The sequence below is a fragment of the Gopherus flavomarginatus genome, unplaced genomic scaffold, assembly GCF_025201925.1.
Source record: "Gopherus flavomarginatus isolate rGopFla2 unplaced genomic scaffold, rGopFla2.mat.asm mat_scaffold_34_arrow_ctg1, whole genome shotgun sequence".
Classification (NCBI taxonomy): domain Eukaryota; kingdom Metazoa; phylum Chordata; order Testudines; family Testudinidae; genus Gopherus; species Gopherus flavomarginatus.
Genome location: NW_026115061.1, coordinates 1,716,723 through 1,736,308, shown reverse-complemented (window position 1 = coordinate 1,736,308; position 19,586 = coordinate 1,716,723). Strand labels below are relative to the sequence as shown.

At 51.4% G+C, this 19,586-nt stretch overlaps 1 protein-coding gene and 1 non-coding gene across 2 annotated transcripts in view; one reads left to right on the top strand and one right to left on the bottom strand.

Moving 5' to 3' along the window:
- The window catches only part of LOC127042218 (zinc finger protein 560-like), a 281,458-nt gene extending 267,677 nt beyond the window's left edge, over nt 1–13,781 (top strand). The window contains exons 2-5 of the mRNA XM_050935836.1: nt 8,522–8,605; nt 9,299–9,425; nt 11,247–11,329; nt 13,604–13,781. Coding sequence (XP_050791793.1) covers nt 8,534–8,605; nt 9,299–9,425; nt 11,247–11,329; nt 13,604–13,771 — 450 coding nt within the window. The 5' untranslated portion in view covers nt 8,522–8,533 and the 3' untranslated portion in view covers nt 13,772–13,781. The remainder of the gene's footprint in view (nt 1–8,521; nt 8,606–9,298; nt 9,426–11,246; nt 11,330–13,603) is intronic.
- A 3,065-nt stretch (nt 13,782–16,846) lies between these two features.
- On the bottom strand, nt 16,847–16,919 carry TRNAV-AAC (transfer RNA valine (anticodon AAC)). The gene has a single exon. It is a non-coding gene; the product is annotated as a tRNA-Val (tRNA).
- Between the last annotated feature and the right edge of the window lie 2,667 nt (nt 16,920–19,586).

The following is a 19,586-nucleotide window of genomic DNA, read 5'->3' as shown; positions in this document are numbered from 1 at the left end:
AGGTCTTAAAAAGAAAGCTTTATATAAAAAGAAAGAAAAGGACATAAAAATGGTCTCTCTGTATTAAGGTGACAAATACAGGGTTATTTGCTTAAAAGAAAAAAATGAATAAACAGCCTTATCCAAAAAGAATACAATTTAAACATTCCAGCAACTACACACATGTAAATACAAAAAAAAAACCAATATAAACTTATTGTCTTATTATCTTTGTACTTACAACTTGGAAACAGAAGATTAGAAAGGCAGGAGATAGAAAAATCACTCTCATAGCCGAGACGCCACAGACACAAGACAAAGAACAAAGAACTCACACACAAACTTCCCTCCACCCAGATTTGAAAAAGTCTTGTTTCCTGATTGGTCCTCTGGTCAGGTGTTTTAGGTTACTGGTGTTACCCCTTTATAGGTAAAAGAACATTAACCCTTAGCTATCTGTTTATGACAAGGGGGCTCAGCCTCCCCAAACCTTGCACTGCCAAGGGGACAGTGGGGCCCATGATCAGGGGCCCTGGCCAAGTTAGGTCCCCCTGGAAAAGTCTCCCCTATGTCAGCCCCAGGGCTGGAGGAGCTCCCACTCCCTGCTACAGCCCGGGGGCTGCAGCAGGGGCACAGAGCTTCTCTGGTCTCAGGGCCACAGCGGGGCAGGGGTAAAGGAGTGATAGGGTGGGGCTGGTGGGGGAAGGGGTGGAACAGAAGTGACAGTGGATGGGGCCATGGGTGGAAGGGGGTAGAGCCACAGACAGAAGGTAGGGGCATGGTTCTGGTGCTGGGGCCCCCACACTTGTTCTCCCTTTCCCGGGGGTTTGGCATCACTAGCCCCGGCTTAGCGAGTAGGGTTCAGTGGTCCCCATAATGTGGGGTGCGACTCCTAGGGGGACACAGAGGAACATTCATGGGGGCACCTCAGGACCTGAGCCAGCCCACATAGAGGGCAGGGAGGGAGCACCACTCTGCCACAGCTCTTCCCCAACCCCACCCTCAGCCTGAGACTCTGGCTCCCAGCCCGGCGTCGACCCCTTTACCCCTGTCCGCACCCCTCACCCCAGCAAGCAACAGCCCCACTCCTCCCAGCCCCGGTTCTTGACCGTGGCTTCCGAGGGGCCACAGCCATGGCTAAGAGGGCACAATGTGAAATGTTTGGGGACCACTGGTTTAGGGTGACGTCCTCAATCACTTCTCTGCAGTCCAATAAAAGCTATTCCTCACTCACCTACCCCTCCATCAGGACGGACTAGGTATGTTCTGCTGCCCTTCACTCATACAGGAAGGAGAATAACATTTCATTCCACTCAATCCTAAAGTCATTTGTAACCCAAGACCATCCCAAACTGGTCATTTTGGGGAAGCGGCCCCATCATGCTGCATAGCTAGGCAGAGTAGGTGTGTCTATGCAAACACGGTCTGTTCCTGAAGTCTTTCCCCAGCTCCTCACTAGGTGAGAGAGGGGAGCTCATTCAGACCCTGCTTTCGCTTAGTATTTAAAAACTCCTTAGTGTCCCTATCTCTGCCGGCCTTAGATTTCTCCTCCTGTCCGTTTTTTTCACAGCTCAGATGAGGTGACCGAGTGGTTAAGGTGATGGACTGCTACCCCATTATGCTCTGCCTGCATGGGTTCAAATCCCATTCTCATCAGAGGCATTTAGTCTTCACCCTCCTTTATAGACAACCATCTCCCCCTTTGGTACAATAACAGATCAAACAATGTTGCTTGTGTTACCCAAAATTGGGTCAGTTAGTAAGCTTAGAGAGGACTAATAATGCCCCTCCCCCCCAGAGTTTGGCAGAAAGCAGCACATTTATTAGCTTGATAGCTAAGCTCAAAAGAAGGGATGGGGGAGGGTGTCACACTCATACTCACGCTCCCAGGACAGGCCTGGCAGTGGAGATGTCAGGATCCTTTAAGGTAAGTGTCCCACAGCGCAGCGATGGACGGTGCGATGAAGATCAGTCTCCCTGAGGTGCAATAGAATGTAACACAGCGAACCACTGGCCAGATGGGCCGGGTGAAGGGCATTCACTGGAGGTACAAAGGAGAGTGGGAAAGCCACTTCACAGGCATTCAAAGCGGGAAAGGACACAAGCTGGGGGAGTTTAACAGACCTTTTGAGCATACAGGTTATACAGAGCATACAGATCACTGCTGCTCCTACAACATGATAAGTTCTCAAGCAGCATGTTTCTTACTTTGCCCATCTGTCAATTTTGATGATTATTGATGGAAATATTTTGCCATTGGGTTGTGTGTTTACACAGAAATTGACATTTACCAACAAATACACAATTCTTCCAAGCCTGCCTAGTCTGCAGTTGATGGGTTTAGAGGGACACATTCACTCTTCCAGGTCCCCATTCCAGGCCTGTGCTCTCCAGGTTGTCAACTTCCCGCACTGCTGGGATCCTTCCCTCATCTCCCCCCAAACCACTGCCCCACCCCCACTTCTGGGGTCCCCTCCCTACACTGTCTAACTCCACTGCTGGCAGGATCCCTTCCTGTTCCTTTCATTTCCTGCCTCCACTCTGGGCAAAAGCTCTGCACTCTTCCCACACCAGAAGTTGAACCCAGGCCACCTGGGTGAAAACCAGGAATCCTGACCACTAGCCCATATGGGACTATTGTTGCATCTGACGAAGTGGGTATTCACCCACGACAGCTCATGCTCCAATACGTCTGTTAGTCTAGAAGGTGCCACCGGATTCTTGGCTGCTATTATTACTACAACTCAGGCCTTGGCTACACTGGAGAGTTACAGTGCAGGTGGTGGCTTTACAGCGCTGTAACTTACTCCCCGTCCACACTGGCAAGGCACATACAGCGCTGTATCTCCCTGGCTACAGTGCTGCATGTGCTCCACCTCGACGAGAGGAATAAAGAGAACAGAGCTGGTGATGCAGCGCTGGGGTGCCAGTGTAAACAGTGATTAATCTTACTACGCTGTCACTGACCTCCGGAACCTTCCCATAATGCTTTTAAGTAGAGATAACGCTCTTTGTTTTGGTGTGATGCCTCTGTTTGCTTTGCTGTGAGCTCAAGGCTCCCGGAGCTGCTTATCTAAAAACCAAACACAGTTACTGTTTGCAGTGAATGAGCAGAGGCAGGGGGATCCCTTTGGAACACCCACAGCTGGTGTTTGCTTGAGGAGAGAAGCAGCCGGGTGGGCACGGGGGAGGGGGGGTCTGTTTTGGATCAGCGGCTTATCTGGTCTGTGAGGAAAAGAACAAAGGCGGCTATTTGCATTTAGTGAATGAGAGAGGGGTGGGGGAGGAGGCTTGAACTTGCCAGGCAGGGAGCTGACACAGTGTCAGCTCCAAAAATCCACTCGCTCTGTCTCCCCCACGCTCCGTGTCACACTCCACCCCACCCTCCTCTTTTGAAAAGCACATTGCAGCCACTTGAATGCTGGGATAGCTGCCCATAATGCACCACTCCCAACAGCGCTGCAAATGTGGCCATGACAGAGTGCTGGTAGCTGTCAGTGTGTCCACACTGCAGCGCTTTCCCTAAACAGCTGTAGGAAGACAGCTTTAACTCCCAGCGCTGGACAGCTGCAAGTGTAGCCAAACCCTCTCTAAGCCGACCCCTTATGAGAACAGCAGGGACTAGCATGACTAGATGTCCCGATTTTTGGGTCTTTTTCTTATATAGGTGCCTATTAACCCCACCCCCATCCCAATTTTTCACATTTGCTGTCGGATCACCCTAGCAGGGGTTGCACACAGGGCTGCATTAACCTTCAGGTGCTGAGGTTTCCCTCTCTCCATTCCCAGAGCCTGTGATCAGGAAACAGACATCAGGGCTCCCAGGTGCTGCACAGACCATGACTGAGATCAGACCCCATATTATGCAAGGTGCTGTACAAACCCTGGGCAACACTGAGACACCCAGGAGGTTCCCCTCAATTTCCCTGAGCCTCTGCTGCCCAACTTCTTCTGAATCCCTCTGGCTCACCCCCCCCCACAAAAAAACCCCACCTTTCCAAACAGTCCTTCTTTCCTTGCCCCCTGATTCTGGTTTCACACCCTGGGACCATCTCCTCTCTTTGTCTCTCCCCCTCCAGGTGAAGCAGAGATGGAGGCAACTTCAGCCACTGGAGTCAGCCTCAGCGAGCACTGCAGCCGGCCCCGGGGGAGGGGGGGTGTTTGCAGACACAGGAAGGGAGCAGGGGGTGCTGGGAAGAAGGCGGCAGGAGAACAAAGCTCAGAGACCCAACATGGGGAAATTCCAGGGGGCGGGGCTCTGACACATCCCAGGTGCGGGCAGCTCCTGGGGGCGGGGCTCTGGCTCAGCTCGGGGGCAGGGCAGCTCCTCGGGGCGGGGCTCCAGCACAGAGCAGGGGCGGGGCAGCTCCTGGGGGCGGGGCTCCAGCACAGAGCGGGGGCGGAGCAGCTCCTGGGGGCGGGGCTCTGGCACAGCCCATGGGCAGGGTAGCTCCTGGGGGCGGGGCTCTGGCACAGCCCAGGGGCAGGGCAGCTCCTGGGGGCGGGGCTCTGGCACATTGTGACGCGGAGCCCGGGCTGAACAGCTGCTTCCTGGTTCTCCACGTGCTGCCAGCAGCGCTGGAGCTGCCCGAGCCAGAGCGGAGCCGCTGTTCTCAGCTGCAGCCAGGATCTGCCCCCGGCCCCGCTGGGATCCAGGTGGGGACAGAGACTGGGGCCCGGGGGTTCCCCTTGGTGTGGCTGGCGGGGGCGGGAGGGGAGAAGCCGGAGCTGCAGGCGGGGGAAGGGCGGTGGGACATTGTGACCCGGAGCCCCCGGGGAATGAGAGGCGCTGGGGGGCAGGAAAGTGACTCTGCCCCAGGGAGCCTGGGAGAAGCCTTGAAGGCGCCTCGGCCCCAGTGGAGCTGCAGGAGGATCCGCCCGCCCGCCCCGCTGGGATGCGGGGGCCGGGGCCCGGCCGTCGTGTGGGGGGGAGGGGCGGACCCCGGGCCAGGCGGGGGGGGGCGGTGTATTAAATCCCTCCCCATAGCAATGTGCTACTCCCGGGCACTGCGCATGCCCAGTAACAGCCGCTGAAGCCGCTGCCCTTCCCCCTGCCCGGACCAGCCGTAACGTTCCGCCGGGCGCTGGGGGCGGGGCTGGAGCGGGGCGGGGAAGTAACAGGGAGCGTGGGAGGGGCGGGCGCAGAGCAGGAAATTGATGGGCGGGGGAGGTCAGGCAGCTGGAGGCAGGGTTCGTGGGGGGCTAAAGGGCACAATCCGGGCTGGGGGGAGGAGCAGGAGTTGAGCTCAGGGGGAGGCGCTGGCAGAGCCCCCCCCTTTGGTGTGAGGGCGGAGGTGTCGAGGGGGGAGGAGAAGCCGGAGTTGCAGGGGGGGGAGGTCACTGGGGTGGGGGTGTAGATCTGTCTCTGTGCAGCCAGGACATTCCCGGGGTGGGAGGGAGGTGAGTTAACTGGATCCTGTCCCTGTTTTTGCCACTTCCTCCCACACACACATTCTCTCAAGATTTCCCCTTTTCTCTCTCATTATCACACGTGGCTATAAAATCCAGGGAGATTCTCCTCCCCCCCCCCCAATGATCAGCTCTCTAATTGCCTCTGATTTTCCCTTTTCTCTCCATACTTCTCAAAGGTCAATTTAAAATCTCTCCGATGGGGGGTGGATTTTCCCACCCATTTTATCTGCAGCGATTTGTCCTTGTTTGGGTGGGAAATTGTTGCCCTGGGTCATTCCCCAGAACATGGCTCCCACTGGAGTGGGATGGGATGAGGTTCCCGTTCTCTGCCAGGGCAGGGAAGGGAAGGGAGGAGCACATCCCCCATGGAGACTGCCCAGACCCCATTTCCCAATTCCCCTGCGGCCCCCTTCCATTGTCCAGGGAGTCTTCCAGCTCCCCCCCCCCGCCCTTAAATCAGCTCCTCAAAGGGCTCTGAGCTGCTCACGTGAATGGTTGCCCCGTGGCCGGGGGGGACCATCACATTCTGTTTATGTATTGGACAGTCATATAAAATCCAGTCCAACAGTCCCCCTTTTCCACTAGTTATTTAATAGCAACATCAAATCCCCTCCGATCTTGGTGGTTTTCTCTCATGTTATCAAATGTCGTTTGTGACAGGGTTCTCTCTGCGTGTGTCAAAGATTGATATAAAATACCCCAAACATTTGCCCCACTTCTCTCTAGTTGTTTTATTTCTAATTGAATATGATGGGTTGTTTCCCAATGTGCTAAGATGCAGCCGCCTCTGGGGTGGATCCATGGTGGCCATTATTTGCTAGTGACAGCCCGTGGATCTTTCTTGCCCTCCAGGCCTTCCATTCTCCTGTTAAAGAAGCACTCCCCAGGCTCCCTCTGCCTGTGTGACTGGCCAGCAGGAGGTGGTGTTAACTTTCTAGCCACTTCTCACACTCTGTGAGGTAACACTTGCAGGGGCAGGGAGGGTGTCTGTGTGGGGAGATTGCAGCTGAAGGGGCATTGTGGTAGGGGGAGGCCTCTGGGTGGCTGGGCAGGGGGTACCCTAGTCAGGTTGGTGGGTTGTGGAGGTTTGGGGTTTTCGGGGGTGGTGGTTCTGATGTGCCCATCCCTGAGGCTATGGGTCCTGGAGGTGGGTATCGCTGGGGGCCTGGTGGCTGCAGAACAGTGGGGGTGGGTGTCTCTTGGGGAGGCGGGACAGAGGGTTAGAGGGAGCCTGGTTCTGTGCCAGGGGCTCTGTCTGTGCTTCCCCCGCTGGTTCCTGGTTTTGTTGCCATGCCCAGTGCACAGAGCTGGGGGAGGGGATCCCTGGCACTAGGTGAGGGCATGCCAGGGAAGCAGAGTGATGGGTCGCACTGTAAAGCATCAGGGGGTCACACTGGGCAGAGGAGGGGGTCCCAGGCAAATGTCAGGGTAGATCGTTCTGGAGGGTGGGGAAGTTCCTAGGCAGGCAGTGAGGGACTGAGTTCCCAGTGGGGGGGGGGGTCCCTTGAGGGGGTCCCTGGCTGCTGGGGGCTCTTGGTGGGGGGGAACCCTTTGGGATTCCCAACCTGGCAATCATGGTGTGGTGGGGGTTCTCTGGCCGGTGGGGCTTTGAGGGGTATCTGGGGTCCCTGGCCAGGGACTCTGGGGGCTGCGTCCCAGGGAATATCTGATGGGATCCTGGCTGGGGGGTGTCTGGGGCCCCTGGCTGGGGGGTCTGGGCTCTGGGTACTAGGGGGTGTCTGGGGGCTGCTGCTAACCATGATCCTTCTCTCTGGTCAACTTGTACCAGAGTCCTGGCTCCTAGTCACCAGGTCACCAAGTCCATTCCCCAGTCACGTGCCCTGTCACTGTGATAACTTTCTGTCCACTTAGCAAACACTGTTAGTGTGAATTCACAGAATTTACTTTTCTCCTCTTTTGAAAACTGCAGGAACTTTCGGTTCCGTTTGGAAAATTTTTGCCCCCAGTCCTTGTCCTAGATCTGCGGGGGTGAGGGAGGTGGGAAGGGAGTCAGCACTGCCACACGATGGTCTTTTCCACAGCGTTCTGAACTCATTCTTTCTGAAATCCGGTGTCATTGAGACCGTTGTTAATCCAGAGTCACTGTATGGAAAGACAAGGAGTGATTCCAGATGGACAGTGGGTCAAATGAGATCAGCCATTCTCCCTGTGAGGAGGGGCTCCCATTAGCTGCTCTCCCCAGAGAGCTAAAGGAGGGAAGCTGCTCATACACTCCGTCCCTCTCTGCTCAGGATATTGGGGTTCAGCTTCCTGGGTCAGATGCTGCAGCCTCCATTGTGATCTGGGAGACCAGGCTTGGCAGCTGCTGCTCCCCCAGTGGGGCTCTGTGCTGGGAAGTGACCTTAATTAAAGCTTCTTCTCTGCCCGGCCCAGGGGATGACTTTCTGCAGCTGGTCCTAGCCCCCTAGGGCAGTCCTGGGCCCTGTTACTACTAAATTCTGAGCCAGAGTCTCCAGGTAACTGAAAGACCTCAGGGAATGTCCTAGGGTCTGGCAAGAAAGTGACTCTGCACAAACACCACCACCTCATTTCTCCTCCCATTAGCGGTTGCCAGGAGGAAATCCAGCCATGGGAGAGCAAAGCCCCCAGGAATGGGACTGTCCCAGCCAGAGGGGCAGGGAGAGAGGATAGGGGAAGGAGAGACTGAAAGGGGCAGTGGGAGAAATGAATGTGGGGGAGAGATTTCCAGCTCTCTAGTCCACCCAGACACATGTATTGCTGCATCCTGGGGCAGAACCACTTTCCAGTGAACAAAACAAGGATCAGACAGAGCAAAAGCCAGTTCCTGACTCCATATTCCCCCTGCTGGGGTGTGGCTGCCGTGGGGTCAGTGTCTGAGGGAATCCCCCACAGTGACTCCTTTGGTTCTGCTCTTTTCTAGCCTTGTGTTCAGAGAAGGGGTGAGGGGAGAGAGAAGGGAGGTTAAAAATGTGTCTGTGGACTTAGCCTGGCAGGAGGGGCCAGGTCTAAATTGTAATAAACAGATTGAGCATTTCCCAGCATGACAGAATCTAGGGTGTCTGTCTGCAGGGAAAGGGCCTGGGGGAATTGTGATGTGAAATTAACTAAAACCGGTTCTGAAACGCCCACAACTGCCCTTCTCCCCCAGACAGGCTGCAGAATGTTTTGCTCCAGCTCATCCCAGCCTGGCGTGGGACAGGGAAGAGAAATGGCTGCAGTGGAGTCAGTCCAGGTAGAGATTATCGGGGGGTTGCTGGTGGGTTCCTGCTGGAGGAAAGGGAGAGCAAATACACCAGAGGTGGGAAGGTTTGCAGAGTCTGGTTTGGAGGTTGGAGCGGGGCAGGAAATTCACAGCGTAGGGAAAGGAGGAGGCCAGGGTGTGGCAGACCTGCTGGGAGTTATTTACTAAGTGGCCTAGATTCTAGGAACAGACCCAGGAGGTTTGGAGGTGGAAATGCCCTAATTTGTGAAGAGAGAAAATAACCCACCTACATGGAGCTAGTCAAACTGACCAGACTCCTAGTGCTGGAGCCTGACCTCATTAACCATCAGCTGCTGTGAGATATAAAGGGGACACCCATGAGTCAGGCTTATTGGAGCTGCCTCTCCCTTCATATCCCACTCCTCACAATGAGGAGGGTGTTGGGCATCCTACCAGCGAGCTCTCCCTGGACCCTGCTAGGGGCTCCATCTCCTGTATCAGTCAGTGGCTAGTAGGGGGGTGATGGATATGCTGGGAGAGATAAGGGGCTCTCTCTTCATCCCCTCACCCTGGCATTTGCTGGATACTCTGAGCCAGGTCGAGGTGGGACTCTCCTGACTATGATCCACCCAGAGCTTCCATTTGATTCACTCTTCTCTGCCACAAATAGTGGGGCTGTGAGTGGGGCAGCAAGTCCTTAGTGTTGGACTCTTACTCTTTCAGGGGCTGGTGACCTTCAAGGAGATGGCTATGTATTTCACCAGGGAAGAGTGGGCTCTGCTGGACCCCACTCAGAGAGCCCTCTACTGGGATGTCATGCAGGAGAACTATGAGACTGTGACCTCGCTGGGTAAGGGTTCCTGTCCCTTCTGTTCTTGGAAGGGGAAATGAAGACTGAAGGTTTACGCCACCCCCACAATGCCATCTGTACCCTGTCCTGTTTCAGCATCACCCCAATAGGCCAGTGACACACATAATACCAGAGACCCTCCTCTGCTGCAGAACACTTTGGGAACAGAGCACAGGAGCCGTATTGCACAGTGTCAAATATCTCCTGTTTGCTCAAGTGAAACTGGGGGTTAGGTCTGGCATAACTGTCCCATACCCCTAATCATTTTTGTTGCCCTTTTCTGAACCTTTTCCAATTCCAATATTTCTATTTTTGAGATGGGGTGACATGTGCATGCAGTATTCAAGATGTGGGTGTATCATGGATTTATTTGCTGTTTTTACAAATATGATCTATGAGATATTCTGTCATATCTATCACTTTCTTAATTATTTCCTACATTGTTCACTTTTTTTCACTGCTGCTGCACATTGAGTGGATGTTTTCAGAGAACTATCCACAGTGACTCCAAGATCACTCTCTTGAGTGGAAACAACTAATTTAGACCCCATCATTTTGTACGTATAGTTGGGATTGTGTTTTCCAATGGGCTGCACTATGTGCTATCCTGTCATCTAGTACTGCTAAGATCCTGGATTCAGTAATATCCCTGCCCTTCCTGTTCCCTTTCTCCACCGAACCCCGCCAGCCCATGCTTCCTGTTCCCAGCTTCCCCAGGATTCTCGCACTGTCTCTGAACCTCTCTGTCAGCAAGAAGCAGTGCCAGGGACACTTGCCCTCTGTCTGGAGTCTTCGATTTCTGGGACATGGATTTACTTTCTCTGTGTTGTAAGAGGCTCTGTCATAATGAGTGTCTGTGATGTTACCCAGAGTACAATCTGGACTGTTAAATAGCTGTACCTCAGTCCTCCAGCATGGGGTGCCTTTTCCACTGTTTTCCCGCGAGAACAGCCCCTCTTGGCCAATTAACACACAGTCTCCAGCATGTAACTCACTCCCAGCTACACAGTATTGAGTGCTGCTAGACAGCCACTCATGAATTACACCTCAGGAGAAAACCAGCAAATTCTCAAGTGCCCAACTTTCCCCCAGAAATGTGCATCTTGCACTGTCCAGCACGCTACTGAACGACCCAAGCTCATATGAAGTCTGTCATTTCATCAGCGGAAAATGACATGCACCAGCTTGTTATCCCAAACAGAGTTTCCAACACACTTCAATCCACACATACTGGTTAGATGAACAATAAACCAAGCTTGTTAACTACCAAAAACTAAAACTAGGCCCAGTCCATGAAAGGGGCACTCCCAGGAGAGACTGTACAAAGGCTGGAACATAAAACACCTTTGTAAACCTGAGACAGCTGCCTTGGGGACAATGACAGGGAGAATCCCCCAAAGTGACTCCTTTGTTTCTGCTCTTCTCTGGCCTCCGATTGTTCCTTCCAACGTGGAGTACTTTGCACTTGTCTCTACTGAATTTGATCCTATTTACTTCAGATCATTTCTCCCGTTTGTCCAGATCATTTTGAATTTTAATCCAATCCTCCAAAGCACTTACAACCCCTCCCAGCTTGGTGTTGTCCGCAAACTTGATACGTGTAAGAGAGAAACTGTTACTGGGAGGGTTTCCCCATGTGTCAGAGGGTTACACCCTGGTGGGAGGGGGCTAGGCCTGTACTGGAATAAGGTCACTCTGTGCTTCACAGTGTGCTAGAACCTAGAATGTGCATTAGCAGGGGAAAAGCTGGGGGGAATCGGCTTGGGGAATGGACAAAAGCCTAGTCTGAATTCTCACACCTTGCCCTTTTCACCCCAGCAGGCCAGAGAATAACATCCATGTTTCGCTGCAGATCATCTCGTCCTCCCAGGGGCAAGGAAATGGCTGCAATGGAGCTGGCTCAGGTAAGAGATTATCAGGGTGGCGGGCTCTGCTTGGAGGTTGAGGAGCAGTAAGTGCATAAGAGGGTGGGAATTGCTAGAGGTGGTGGGAAGCAGGAAATATCTCGGGTGGAGAAAGGGAGGGGACAGCATGTGACAAACCTGCTGAGACTTGTGTAGTGTAGGGCGTGATGGGTTGTCACCCCCAGGAGGCAGTTTGTGGAGCTTCTGGGAACTGCTGTGTCCTCTAACCCTCACGCTGGGCTAGCCCTTTTCACACTGCTTTGCTGGAGATTTCGCCAGCCTCTCCAGGGCCTGTTATCACCCAACACAACAGCAGGTGGCGCCATGCAGCCAACTAAGCTACCTGAGTGCATTACCTAAGCCACTCAAGGACAGATAGAAGACAAGAGCCAATTTCCCACTCCCCAACCTTGCACACTTGCTGTAGTATAAATCCAGAATGATACCATCTTATAGTGCACAGGGATCTCTATAATACAAGCTCATTAATGTAGTTCCCCTTCCCCTCGATATGGGACAGATGTGCACAACAAGCTGAGATTTTCCCCAGACACTTCACTCAAAATACGCTGGTTAAGATAAAGCATCAAACAAGTTTATTAACTGCAGAAAGATAGATTAAGTGATTATAAGTGATAACAAACAGATCAAAGCAGATTATTTAGCAAATAACCAAAACTCAGACTAAGCCTAACATACTAAGTGGATAGAATTTGAATTAGCAATTTCTCACCCTGACTGATGGTACAAGCAGTCCCCCAAGTTTCCATACACAAGCTAGAAATCTCTTGATCCTGGGAGCAGCACTTCCCCCACATCCGTTTTTGTTTCTCAGGTGTTTCCAGAAGTTCTCTTGTGTGGAGAATGAGGCCAAGAGATGATGTCACACCCCACCTTATGTAGCTTTTCCATATGGTGGGAACCTTTTGTTCCAAACTCAGTTCCTAGTCCAGTTTGTGGAAAAATACAGGTACTAAAATGGAGTTTAGTGTCATGTGGTCTGGTCAGAGGCCCTGATGAGTCATAGTAGCCATGACTCATAGGCTGGCTGAAACATTCACAGGAAGGCTAAGCTCTTCCACAGTCCATTGTCTTTGTTGAGCCATCAGCACTGTCTGGCTTCTTCATTGTTGTACCTGAAAGGCTCATGGTGGGTGTTACCCAGAGTAAGCACATTTGAAATACAGATACAGAGTCAATATCCATAACTTCAGATACGAACATGATATGTGCACACAAATAGGATAATCATATTCAGCAAATCAGAACTTTTCCAGTGACACCACACATGATGCATCTTCTACAAAATAGATCATAATTATGTCCTAATCATATTATAATCATACCACTATGATGAATATGGGGGTGTAGTGTCAGATAGGTCCTAATTTCAAGGCACAGGAGTTGGGAATGGAACTTCCCCTCTTTGTGGAACAGGAAATAACCCTCCAGCCAGGGCTGGGACAACTTCCTAGACTCTCAGCGATGGAGCCTGAATCTACTGACATTTCATTAATTACCACCAACCCCAATCTTTGTGGCAACTGTAAACTTTATCAGTGATGATTTTGTACTCTCTTCTAAGTCATGGATAAGAATGTTAAATAGCACAGGGCCAAGAACCAATCCCTGCAGGAACCTGCTAGAAAGAAATCCACTCGATCATGGTTCCCCATTTACTATCAGAGTTTTTAATCTATTTAATGTATGCCGTGTTTATTTTGTATCATTCTAGTTTTTTTTAGTAAAAATATTGTGCTAATCAAGTCATGTCCCTTACGGAAGTTTAGGTATATTACATCAATACTATTAGCTGCAACCAAACTTTTGATCTCATCCACTAAGGATATCCCGTTAGTTTGATAGGCTCTATTTTCTCTAAACCTTTGTTAATGGGCACTACAATTCTGACCTTCTAACTTCTATTCTTTATGATTGACTTCCCCTTTCTTCCATATATTTTATTTGGAGAGTGTTTGGATTCCTACTAGGGAGCAACTATCAGGGTCCAGAGACAGCCCCATCTCCTATATTAAGCTCTGGCTAGTAGCTATGTGATAAATGTGAAGACCCTGCTTCTGTCTGTCAGATGGGAGACACAAAGGTTCTCTCTTTCTACCCTCTGATGCCTCCTGGCTCCTGTAAGCAAGGTGGGGTGGGACTCTGTTAACATGTGCCTCCCGGAGCTTCCATTTCCCTGGTGCTGCTGTTCCGTGAATAGTGGGGTTGTGAGTGGGTCAGCAGGTACTGAGTATTGGACTCCTGCTCTTTCAGGGGCCGGTGACCTTCGAGGAGGTGGCTGTGTATTTCTCCAGGGAAGAGGGGACTCTGCTGGACCCCACTCAGAGAGCCCTCTACAGAGATGTCATGCAGGGGAACTATGAGACGATGGTCTTGCTGGGTAAGGATTCCTGTCCCTTCTGTTCTTGGAAGGGGAAATGAAGAGTGAAGGTTCATGCCACCCCCACGATGCCATCTGTACCCTGTCCTGTTTCAGCATCACCCCAATAGGCCAGTAACATACATACTACCAGAGACCCTCCTCTGCTGCAGAACACTTTGGGAACAGAGCACAGGAGCAGCATCACACAATGTCAAATATCTCCTCTTTACTCAAGTAAAACTGGGGTTAGGTCCAGCATAATGAACAGAAGCTTCCTACCCCCAGCCTTCTCTCAAACCCTGAGCCTTCTCTACCCAAACCAGAATGTGCTTGGGTTGTAACAAGCAGGCGGCTGGAGTCAGAGCTGCCAGTCCAGGGTTACTTATCATACAGACACTCAGTGCGTCCTTGTACGCTGGCTGGGAGTATCCAGACAGGGGAGCTCCAGCAGCAGAACACTGAATCTCACCCAGGATTACAGATGACACAACTCCTCGCTGATCTGGATTGCACCCCAGCATGTGAAAATGGCCTAGGTTGGTAGTGACATTTCTTGAGACATGGAGAGTCTTGCTCCCATATCACCAGGTGTAATAAAAATAACAGGAAAGGCCAAATATGGAAAACTGATTGTTCAGCTTGCTTTTGACCTGCATCATATTTTGCAATATATTCCAAATAAGGAAATTAACGTGCAACGTATGTGTCATTGTTTGTGGTTTTAAGCTGTAAAAGGCTTGTGTGATTTTTAGCTCAGGAACAGTATTCCAATAGCTGTCGCCCCCTGCGTGCTTGTAACCAAGAAAAGAGCCTCAGGCTGAGCTGATTCAAATATTAATCCTGTGGTCGTTTTCCACAACAGCCTCAATAGGTCCCTGTGATGGAATGTAAGGCTACATCTAGACTACCCACCGTATCGGCGGGTTAAAATCGATTGCTCGGGGATCGATATATGGCGTCTCATCTAGACGCCATATATCGATCCCCGAGCGCGCTTATATCGATTCCGGAACAACACCAACCCCAACGGAGTTGCTGATTTGACAGGGGGAGCCGCGGACATCGATCCCGCGCGGTGAGGATGGGTGAGTAATCCGATCTTAGATATTCGACTTCAGTTACGTTATTCACGTAGCTGAATTTGCGTATCTAAGATCGATTTCCCCCCGTAGTGTAGACCAGCCCTTAATGTCTTCACACCTTCCCCCTGCAGGAGAATGGCTGTTTGACCAGCTGTTTGCCTTGCTGTCTCTGAGGAACTGGTCTGTGGGTGTTCCCCAGAACTGTAACTTTTTCAGTAATATCATACTGTAAAATCTCACAATTTTACATACAGTGTTACTACACATTTTAACAGGAGGATAATATTCAGTAGGTTATGCGTTTTCTAATGATACCTCACAAGCCATTTTCCACTAGCAGGGTCTTCTCTGTTCACAGAATTTCTGATAGTTTGATGTCTGCTGGCACTGGATATCACTATTTTGGCATCTCTCTCTCTGTCTCAGTGAGCACCCGCTGTGGTTGTTGAAAGTCTGTGATGGGATCTATGGGATGCAACTGAACAGTGGGACCCCTGAGCCCTTTGTCCCACCACCTGGGCTCCCTCTCACACATGTGATGCTGAGACAAGCTGTGAATCTCTGGCAGATATTGCACTTACACAGACATCCGTAGGTAGGGACACAGCCAACTGAATTACATGAATGCTTCTGCAGCCACTCATAACACTAATGATAGAAAGTCGCCCCCCCTACAGCTCTGCAGCCTTGCACCCCTGGATCATACCATCTTGCCTTAATCAGAAGCCTGATCAGTGTGAGTTTATTACACAGGGTCCACCCCTCCCTCACTGTGAATAGTACATGAACCAGCCTTGTAATGGAGCTGAGATTTCCCAAGAACTTCAAGCAAAATACACCAGTTTAAGTAGAGCATAAAACAGATTTATTAACTACAGAAAGATGGAGTTTTAAGGATTATAAGTGGTAGGAATAAAAGATCAAAGTAAATTACCATGGAAATTAAAGATAAATTCACAATCTAAACTTTACACCTTATTACACTAGGGCGTAGTTCAGTTATGCACACAGGAAGGCTTAATGCTCGAGCTGCTGCACATGCTGGGCAGGCTTAAGGTCGGGCTCCCCATGGCAGGAGAGAAGAAGACTCGGCCCCTGGAGGGGCAGGCTGGGGCTTCCTGGATCCCATTTGCTCACAGCCAGCGCCCTGCCCCCACTCCCAAGTCATCCATGGCGCCCCCAGGTCGGCCAGAATGGAGCAGCAGTTTTCACTGCACTACGTCCACTTATGGCTTACAGGCAACTCCCAGACTCACCACAGTCCATCATCTCGGCCAGAAAGGAGCCCACTCAGCCTCACCATTGCTGCTTTTCCTTCCCCCCAGAACCCCGCTCCTCCTGGGCTGCAAGTAGCCATCCCTGGGATGCCAACAGGCAGCCACAGGGGTCTGTCTCTCAGCAGCCAACCGCACCTCCATGGGTTCAGCCCTCAGAAGGGCAGGTGGGGGTTTCCTGGATCCCAGTTGCTCACAGCCAGCCCAGCCTCCACCTCTGAAACCATCAGTCATGCCCCCAGGTTGGCCACAAAGGAGCCGCCATTCTCCACTTGGACTCAGCTTTGCTTGTTTTCCTTTCACCCAGAACCTCCCTTCTTCTCCTGGGCTGCAAGTAGCCACTCCTGGGAAGCCAAGAGGCAGGCACAGGATTCTACCTCCCAGCAGCCAACCACACCTCCCCAGGCATTGCAGAATGAAGGGTGGTGCTCTACTAACCCCACTTAGCCGCACAGCTTCTTCCCTGCCTTCCTCAGCTCAACTTTCCTCTATTGCCCCATTCCTGCCTCACTTCCTCCTTTGGCCAGTCACGCAAAGGAGCCCAGCAGGAAGTGAGAGCCTCTATAGGCCAACCTCCAAGAGCAGAGGTGGCCAAGCCACAAGCCTCCAAATGGTGACTGGCCTAACTACTCTAGGTTCTCCAGCCTGACACCAAGGTGCTTTCTCCACTGCTGTCAGCATCCTCTGTCATGCAGGGGTTGGAGTTATCCCAGGGACAGGCCAATAGGAGGAGTGCCCTTTCTGAATAACAAGGGGATCTGGGAAAAGGAAGCCAGCATGTTTCTGCCTGGTTTTGAACCAGGGACCTTTTGCGGGTTAGGCAAATGTGATAACCACTACACTACAGAAACTCCACCTACTGGGTTGTTGCTCACTCTGGCACAGACCGATGGACAAATCTAGAGAATGTGGTGGTAGCCCCTCGATAGGTCAGCTGGCAGGGCAGAGGACTGGAGCCAGCACTCAGGAAGTCGTCCTTACCTCGCCCGTGTGACTCCAGCTTGAGGGAGAGCTTCTTTTTCTTCTCCTTGCTGACAAAGAGCAAGAGAAGAATGAAAGGTCAGGTGGGCCAACTCGGTGCAGAAGCCCATGCTATCTTTTCCTGCTGCATAGCCTGAAATGAGGGACTCGTGGCAGTTAAAGGAACTGCTGCACTCTCAGATAACATCCCGCCCGTGCATAAAGGAGGATAGAAGAGCCTGTTAGTCTAGCACGCTCCCAGCTGAACTCTTTCAGCAGCTGCTAGGTTTCTTTTTGGCCTGTTACTTTTCTGTCTGGGATGTTGTTGTCAGCTGTGGCACAGAAAAAGGACGTCATTGCGAGCTGCCCATGAAGATAAGATTAACTTTTGCCTTCCTTGCTCGGCTTTACTTGCTTCCTCACCCTATTCCTGCCTTAGTTCCTGTGTTACCTGAAGGCAACGGGGGCCCAGCAGTACGAAGAGGAAGTTAGACAGCTAGACCCTGGTGGCAAAAGTTCTACCACCGCTTGCCACCCCACTCTCTTCTCCCAGCTTCACATATTGACCGCCAGGGACTTGGTGCCCAGCAGCGCAACGGAAGGCAGTGGACAGAGCCACCCTCGCCTTGAAGCTCTGGCTCATTAAACCGTATCTTCAGTCACTGATGGCCAATGAGAGACCAACAGCGCTTGCCATTTTAGCACTTGAAAATGCCATTGGTCAGTCACTGGATCTCTTTAATGCTGTTACATAACAAATGAAAATAGAATCTCAGTGTGACATTCTGTACCTTTGGGGGAGTGTGCTGTAACCCCCATATTCCTCATTTTCATATAATCGTGATCTTATATACAGAGCATGCCTTGTAAGGTATCAGGGGAAAGGATATGATCTGCTGAAAGTCATTTCTCTACCCATAGATGTTTACCATTCATGCATATGAAGTTATGAGAATTGTGCAGTGTGGTTATCACTATGCTGTAAGGTGGGGGAGTCAGCCAAATATTAGCTCCCCAGTGACAACAGCAAGGAAAGTAACCAACACCCGGACAGGGTGTCAAACAACCCATCAACAGCCATTGTTCAGCAAGGGAGCTACAGTGCAATCACTTACCTGCAAGAGGACACCCCAGGGGAATTGCTCAGACTTGCTTGGAGAGACGCAGTGATGCTCACCTGACTCTGAAGGGGGAGCAAAGCCAAGAGGGAAGAAAGGACATGATAAAAGCAGAGACATTTGCCATGCTTTGTCTCTCTCGTCCACCTACATCTACAGACACCCCCACACCAAGCAACCGAAGCGCTGACGAAAGGGGAGAGCCTGGCTGAAAAGCCACCAGCCGGCCTGTAGTGAGAAGCATCTAAGTTTGTAAGGGCATTGAAAGGGTTAAGATCAGCTTAGAGTGCATTTTGCTTTTATTTCACAAAAACAACGAGGAGTCCGGTGACACCTTAAGAACTAACAGATTTATTTGGACACAAGCATTCGTGGGTAAAAAGCCCTCTTCTTCAGATGCATGGAGTGAAAATTGCAGATAGAGGCATAAATATATATTGGAACATGATGTAAAGGGAGTTACCATACAAGGGGAGAACCAGTGTTGAAGGCTAATTCAGTCAGGGTGGATGTGGCTCTCTCCAAGTAATTGACAGGGAGGTGTCAATACCAAGAGAGGGAAAATTGCTTTTGTAGTGAGCCAGTCACCCCCAGTCCCTCTTCAAGCTCAAATTAATGGTGTTAAGTTTGCAGATCAGTTGTAACTCTGCAATTTCTCTTTGAAGTCTGTTTTTGAAGTTTTTTGAATGGCTTCTTTTAAATGGCTACTTTGAATGGCTACGTTTAATTGTGTTATTGAATATGAACAGGTAAACGTGTTATGGAAGTCCCATGTGGTCTAGTGGTTAGTATTTTTGGCTTTCACCCAGACAGCCTTGGTTCAGTTCCCCACACAGGAACAATGCAGGGTTTCTCCTTGGAGGGGAGACAGGAAACAAAAAGAATGGGAAGGGATCCTGCCAGCAGCAGAGCTGGATAGAGTTGGGAGCAGTACTGGATTTGACATGGTGCCATAGTGCTAGGCCCAAGCTCTGAAGGGACCTGTAACAGTAACTTCCTCCCCTCTGCAGAAAGGGAGCCTCAGAGCAGCCTGGATTCAGTAGGGGAGCTGAGACCCCATAGGGCCCTGGGAGCTGTAGTTCCGTGACCAGCTCCCTGCCTTGGAGCAGAGAAGGAACATTTCCTAGCATTCCCTTGGCTGCTATCAACAGGAAAGGGAGGGGGGAAGCTGTGAGACTCCATGCGCTGCAGCTTGCTGTGGCTGGGGGGCGCGGTGCCACCTGTGAATAGGGAAGAGGTGTGACCAAGGAGTAGAAGGCTTTGGCCCAGGTAGCACCCTCAGAAGACTTCCCCAGACAGGCTTAGGGATGCTGGTGTGACCTCGCCTGGCAGCCCCCAAAGATGGAACTGGGTGGACTAACTGGACAGGGCCCCTCTCTATCTGAAGCTGGGCAAGGGAGGTATGTGGATCCCACCAGAAGGTAAAATGGTAAGTAAGGA